The sequence below is a fragment of the Ursus arctos genome, unplaced genomic scaffold, assembly GCF_023065955.2.
Source record: "Ursus arctos isolate Adak ecotype North America unplaced genomic scaffold, UrsArc2.0 scaffold_22, whole genome shotgun sequence".
In the NCBI taxonomy this organism is placed as follows: Eukaryota; Metazoa; Chordata; class Mammalia; order Carnivora; family Ursidae; genus Ursus; species Ursus arctos.
Window position 1 is genome coordinate 17,844,847 of NW_026622897.1, and position 7,215 is coordinate 17,852,061.

Sequence of the window (7,215 nt, forward strand, 5' to 3'; positions counted from 1 at the left end):
CGGTCTACCCAAGGAAGGGCAAAGGGTCCGAGTGGAGAGGTCGCGGAGCCTGGACAACGGAGCTGGGGGCAGGTAGCGGACAGGAGAGGGCCGAGAAGCTCTGCGATCGCGGCGGCGTTAGAGAGCCGAGAGCCCGGGGCCCAGCTTGCGCCACTTAAGACGCGGGGCGCGGGAATGAGCTAACGCGGGTGCACGCTCGCCCGGCAGGGGCCCGGCGAGCCGGAGAGGGGGGAGGGCGTGGGCCGAGCCGCGGGGGCTCCGCGCGAGTTCGAGGGTTGACAGGTGTGTTTTGTTTGTCTTCCAGGAGCGCAGCTCGGAGGCCCGCCCCCGGACCCAAGTCCGAGCGTTCCGGCTCCGGAGGGAACTGCGCCCCGCCCCGCCGCGTCCTCCCGGCCTCCCCAGCCACGCGGCTCAGAGCACGTGCGGCCCCGGGCCCAGCTCCCCCTCGTCCCCAATGTCCACCTCGTCCTCGGGCTCGGTCAGCACGAAGGGGCCGGCGGGCAGGCCCAGCCGAGCCTCGGCAGGTGCGGCCTCTGGGCCGCGGGGGCTGCCGTCAGGGCTCTCGGGCCCATCTGGCGCTTTGGGCTCATCCTGACTTTTCCTCAGCTGCTTTTTATGCTTCATGCGCCGGTTCTGGAACCACGTTTTCACCTGATTTTAGGGAGGAAAAAAATACAACCGCGTCATTCCCTTCAGACTCAGAGTTACTAAGATCTGAGAGCTAGCTGGGGGTTAGGAAAACAGACTCCTGGAAGGCTCCTGGAAGTAATTGTCCAAAATAACGATAAAAGGTCAAAACGGGGTGCTTAGTTAATACTAATACTATTATCAATTATAAGTACTAATAGTAGTAAGTGCTGCGTCGATGAGTCTCCTTAATGTTTAACTTACGTTCTCCCCATTTTGGCCGCTAAACACCTGGTCTTGCTGGACAGGAAGATGAGAATCAATCTTGCTGGTTCTCATCGGAGAGAAAAGTCAAGGGCGCCCCGGCGGGGCTTATGATTTCACAGCAAGTTGGGCTCCCAGGTACAGAGAATATAAGAAAGAGGAAGTGGAGGAAGGAATTTTAAGGTTGCAGGTGAACAGGATCTGGAAAGGTGAAAACAGTTCTCCCTCTCAGGACAGAGCAATAAGGAGGACGCTTAATTTACAGTGGGGGGAAAGGGGAGACTGGATTTGAGGGCTTGCATCTGTGAGGGAGATTAAGAAAATAAGGGGAAAATTTTCGCTGTGTGGACTGCTCTCAGAACAAGAACCCGTCTAGTCTCTTATTTTACGTTGGACCAGGGTTACAGCCCAGATCCGGGCGGGGAGGAGGGCGGTACGCAACTGATCTCAAACTGGGAGTGATCATCAGCTCATCCGAGGAGTTTCTCCTCCCTGTCCAAAGCTCGCTCGAGAGATGATGCTTCGGTAATTCTGACCTGAGTTTGGACGTGTCGGTACTTTTACTAAGGATCTTTGGAGAAGCCTGGAATAAAGGGGAAAGGGGTCACCCCCCCTCAAAAGCTCCGCACTAGGTGCAGAGATGGTAGGAGTTAAGGGGAGAGGGAAGAGCCACGGAGATCAGGAACTGCCCCCCTCGGGCCCACCTGCGTCTCGGACAGGCTGAGGGCCGTGGCCAGTTCCACCCGCTCCGGCGTGGACAGGTAGCGCTGGATCTCGAATCTCTTCTCCAGGCCGGAAAGCTGCGAGTCCGAGAAAACCGTGCGAGCTTTGCGGCGGCGGCAGTGCTTCCCCGGCAGCTCGGTGTGCTGGGGGTGCGGGAACAGCGCCGGCACCGGCACCCCTGCAGAGAGAAAAGCCGCTGAGTGGGTAGAGCCCGATCCCCCGGATGTCACCTCCGCCGCACCCCGACCCCGGTCCCCAGCGCCTCCCTCCGCTTCTTGCCTCCGCTAGTCCCCTCGTCGCCCCAAAGCTTCTCCAGCCATTCTCCCAGGAACCATAGGGCAGGGAAAATAAAGAATCACAAGAATAGCGCTTGGAGATCTTTATCCGGCAGGTCATCTAGACCTACAAACAATAAACAGTAAGTAAAATGGAAAAGAAAATTTTAAAATCGGAGGCCTTAAAAAATGTCTTCTTGGAAAGATTCTCACAGCGTCTGCCAGTCCTCTGTTGCGCCTCCGGAAGTTTTCTTGCAAACATCGTCTGGCCCAGTAGCTGTTCTGCCCAGCCACCACCCTTCCATACCCCTGACGACACTCCGCTTAGTTCTGGGGCTAGTAGAGGCATGAATGTGGCCATGCCTCCCAACCCCACTGAAAAACACCTCTCTTCTTTCCTGAGCCCCCATTCTCCTGCCTGCAGTCAAAGGGAACAGACCAAAACTCTCTCATCAGGAGCAAGAACAGAGGGGGAATTCCCGCCTGGCACGTTCCTTATCAGTTGCAGGGTCCCGCTGGGGACCCGATCTCTAATCTGGTCCTCATCCTTTTTCTCATTCTTTCTCTCCAACCCTAAGCAGAAGGATTGAAGGGCTTTCCCCACCCCACCCCACCCAGGCCAGGTTAGGGGAGACTTCTCTTGTCTTTCCTCACCTCCGCAGGCATTATGGTGTCTGAGACACACCAAGTAAACTGCCACAGACATCAATTTCTGCCAAGGCGTTGGGGGGGGGGGGGAGCAAGCAATTCCAGCATCCCGGGCTTTGGCCACTGCTATTTGGGGGGAACATGGGTGCAGTCCAGAAGAGACTGTCACTGGCCAGGTAGTGAGGCCAATACCAAAATGAATACCAAGACGCAGGCTTCAACATAGCTTCTATAATTTCCCTGCCAACCTAGTGCCTCACAATCTGGGTTTTACCGCTTCACAAAAACTTTTAGCTTTTGTCGTAGATTCCAGAGCACACATTTCACAAACTGTCTCCTGTGTCTCCACAGCCCTCACCAAGAGGGGTTGTTTCCTGCCTGTGCTCTGCATCTGGATTGAAGGAATTATTATATTTCAGTTGGAATGAAAATGCCGAAGAAGAAGAAATGAATGTGGCCTTGCAGAGTGCGGCAGAAAAAATCTGGGTATTTCCTCACATCTCCCTGTCCCAACCACTTTGCTGGCCCCAGTCTTTGTCATTCATGGAAAATCAAAATACTTTGGTGTGGGGCTCCAGCTTCACCAGCAACCAGGGCAGAGGAGGGCAGCTGAGCTCAAGATTGTGAGTTAGACATTGGGAGTGCAGAGGGTTAAAGAGGAGCAGCATCCCTCCCCCCCACCCCACCCCCATTTCTTTCCTTACCCTTTTCCTCTTATTCTGGCCAGGTCAAACCTTCAGTCCTCAGAATACCCCCAACCCTCATTCACTTCTAAGCCCCTGCAGTATATCTGTGAATGCTCAGCACCAGAGAGGAGAGAGCTGGCCCCGCTGGAGCCTTTGGAGTTAATGAGCTGGAAAGTGGAGTTCTGCTCCATGGGGTGGGGTGGTCAGGGGTCTCCCCTAGAGCAAGGGGAGGCAGAGAATCAGGATTGAGAGCTGGACCAAAGTGGCCAGGAAGACCACGAGGAAGGAGACTGAGCACTATCCACCAAGAATATTGTAAAAAAAACCTCCAGCCACCCTTGGATAGGAATGTTTCCTCCATTATAAAGCGTGCGGAGTGACCACGACTTATCCCCATGGGCTGGCATGCCTCAAGGGAGCTCTGCATGCTCTCAGCCATATCCCCAATGTTCCACAGTCACTTAGGGAAGGGAGCTGCCAAGCCAGGCCAAACCACCTCTGGCCTTTCTTCTATCACAGTCTTAGGGTCTGTGCTGGGAGACCTAGTCTCTCGGTCCCCAAACCTTGAGGCCCCTGTTACTTACCCGAGGTGGTGAGGAAATAGGGGTGGTGGTGGTCTCCCTTATGCAGAGGGTGATGGGGGTGAGGAGCCAGAAGGGTGGGTGTGGGCATGAGGGGGTAGCCATAGTCTAGCAGAGGCACCCGGGAGGCCAGAGAGCTGGCGAAGTGGTCAGGGGCCATCTCCCTTAGCGGCTTGGGCTTGTGCAGCAGGATGTCCTCAATGAAGAAGGACGTGGGCCTCTGAGAAGACGCAGGGTGTAGAGGGGAGGTGAAGTTGAGATTCATCTTGAGTCAAGCGTCTGTCACAGGGCGAGGGCCGGGGACGAAGTGTAGAAAGCGGGCAGCGTCTCAGCAAGCCTGGTCGAGTGCCGACAACCACCCTCTGAGACTCCGAAGCCCCGCGGCTCTTTCCCGGGCCTGGGCTACCCCGGGCGCTGGAGAGGCGAGAAGACAAGCTCCTGGGTAGGTTGGGTCTGTGTGTAGAATTGGCAGCTTCAAGAGGGGAGCTGGGAGAGCCAATGGCAAGGCTGCCAGCGGCGGAGGGGAGGGTGCGGTGGGCTTGGGGCGGGGCGGGGAGCTGTCCGCGGTGCTGAATACGAGCGGCCCGGCCCGGGGAGAGCGGAGCGGACCGGGTTCTTGCTCTTACGATGTTGGTTTCTCAACCTCAATTTGAGCTTTTTCTTTTCTTTCTCTTTTTTTCCTTTTCTTTTTCTTTCTTTCTTTTTTTCTTTCTTTGTTTCCCTTTTTTTTTTTTTTGGCTCTTAGGCATTTTAAAAGAAAGCTAAAAAGAAAAAGTCTCTGTCATTCGACAGACTCCACTTTAGAGAGCAAAAGCAATAGGGATAAGGCATTTATTTTGGCATCTGAGCCTGGGTTTTCCAAGTTTAGAGACATGCTAGTGGGATGGAGAAGGGGAGAAGTGAGGAGAAGGTCCATATCTGCTACACCCAACTTCAGCTGCTGGCTGAGGCACGGAAGGACTGTTGAGGTAAATAAATAAAATGTTGATGATCATAACATTCTTTCCCTCAGTTATAGAGGGTGGTATGAGGAAAGTTATACCTACATTAGGAAGTGACTTGGTCTGGGTAAGTATGTGCAGAGTTACTTCTTAATGCCAGCCTCCATTTCCCCTCAAATTTCCCTTACTTCCTTTTCATTTCGCTCACACAGCTTCCTATTTCTGCCATACTACTGCCTTCAACCCTAACCCACCAAAATAATTGTACTAGATTTTTGTCTTCTGTTCTTTCCCAGCCTTTCTTTTCATTTCCTTCCCTCGCAATCTTTTGTTTTTGGTTGTTTGGTTGTTTGGGGAGGTTTTTTTGTTTTTTTGTTTTTTGTTTTCCTGTTTGTCTCTTTCTAATCTGTCACATTTATTTCCCTGGAGTCAATTTGCTAAAATTAAGGTGATCATCTACAGCACAGCAGGGGTAATTTCAGCTCGCATCTCTGAAAATTGCTCTAATTATTGATGTTAAACTCAGGGAAATTAAAAGAAGCCACTTCTCTTCCATCTCCCCATTTTTAAGCTCTAATTTGTTGAAATCTAGTCGTCATCACAATTCCAATCACTACTGCTAATAGTAAAAGTGTTTTAATAGAGACTGAGTCCTCACAACCCATGCTATTAGATAATTAGAGGAGGTGTTAGAAAGCCAAGTGCTAATCCTTGGGCGCACGGGTAGGATTTCCATCTGATCTAGCAGGTAGAACAAATTAATTACCAGAATCAATTAGGCCCCAAACTACAGTGCTCCAGGAAGTGGGAGCATCGTATTCCATACGGATGAACCGGTAAATGGTAAATAGATGAGGAGAGTAAGAGGAAGGGGGAAGAAGGGGGAAAGTAACTTTAAAGCAAGATCTTGGCAAGTAGGCATCTAAAGGAAGTCAGAACGCTTTGTCGGGGAGTCTGAATTGTGCTTTCTTTTTTTAAACTGATTATACTGATTAAGGACTGAAAACACGAGAACAGGCAGCCAGAGAGGGAAAAGAGTGGACTTTCAGGAGTCGTTCCTCCCTCTTGAGCCCTGGTCTATTGATCTCTCACAGTGCTGGGGGAAACTGAAACCAAGGGGACTCGTAAAGTGGCGCTGGGGGTGAGGGTCCATACTTTACCAATGCCCACTTCCCTCTCAGTGAGAGCTTACCCAGCGAGTGAAAGCCAAGCCCATCCAGTCCCCTAAGACCCTAAAGGCTGAGTGGCTACTGAGGGTGTGACAGGTTTACAACCAGCCTTTGGCCTCAGTAAACAGCCTAGCTGTGCCTGCGTGCTCCCTACACTCAGTCCCTGCACAGACTGTGGGTACAGATTTGCACCCAGCCTTGGGGGTGGGATTTCAACCTCATTCCAGAGCTGAGACTATTTCCGTTTCCCAGGCAGAAGTTAAAGAGATTATTGAATGTCCTTTTGGGAGCAAGGTCAGTAAAAAAAATGTCTTTGGTTGACTGTTACCTTTGAGCCAAGGCGCTGCAAACCCTTTCTCAGAATTTTGCCTTACACATGTACCAGAGTGTTCTTGGGATGCAGAAAAGGGGAGGGAAGGGGTAGACCACCTACTCAGTCTTTACCCTCCCCCTTATTTCACATACGCTGCACTCAGCTCCCTGCTCACTCCCAAAGCTAAGGGTGTCTCTTCAGGCCCCAGTCTGTGGAGGAGACGCTCCCCTTTTTCTAGTTCCGCTCACCCTGGGACTCGCTTTCCAGAGCCAAGCGCTGAGCGCCACCGAGGGGGACTTAAAGGCATTTCCCTTGGGAATCCAGTTATACTGCCTTTGCCAAGACTCCAGCAGGAAACTAAGAAGTAAGAAAGGGAGGGAGAAAACTGGATAGCTATGGAAATGAGTAGGACCTTGAGGACTGTAGGACTTTTCCTTCCTCTTCCCTTCCCCTTTCTGCAACCAAGGGACACAAAGCTCAGTGGCTAAGAGTGCCAACTGCCCACACCAATGCAGGCCCCTGGGGATGTGGAGGCAGGACCAGGGGATTGGAAGTGGAGGCGGAGACAGGGATTCTTCAGTTACCACCCTTTTCCTGGAGGGAGGATGCTCAAATAATCACAGCTAGGACTTGCTTTGGGAGTTCTGGGACCTGAGCCCTGTCTGCGAATAGCAGGCTATACAGGCAGGTCTTGTCCTGGAGAAGTGTCTGTTGGGTCCTAACCACAGACTCCTCCTAGAGTTATGGTCCACACCCTGGAGGAAATGGAAAAGTCAAGAAAGCTGGCAAGTTTCTCTGCTGTGGTGGGGTTACTGAGCAGAACCATGGAGAAACACTAGGGTTACCAGAACCTATTCTCTACCCTCCCCTCAAGGCCCCTGTGTGGCCCATCCTACTTCTGCATTGGAGTGAAGGAAGCCCCCAAAGATGTCCAGCCTCCTATTAAGGTTCAATTCTGGTCTGCCCTATGGGAGGAGGAAGAAGCATT

The 7,215-nt window shown here is 52.4% G+C and overlaps 1 protein-coding gene across 1 annotated transcript; it reads right to left on the reverse strand.

Annotated features, from left to right (window-relative positions):
• Positions 1-411: 411 nt before the first annotated feature.
• On the reverse strand, positions 412-4,258 carry BSX (brain specific homeobox). The gene is made up of 3 exons (XM_026505536.4): positions 3,808-4,258; positions 1,596-1,792; positions 412-651 (listed from the first exon to the last, which is right to left on the reverse strand). The coding sequence occupies exons 1-3, from the start codon at positions 4,067-4,069 to the stop codon at positions 412-414; spliced, it is 699 nt and encodes a 232-aa protein (XP_026361321.1). The 5' UTR covers positions 4,070-4,258.
• Positions 4,259-7,215: the final 2,957 nt, after the last annotated feature.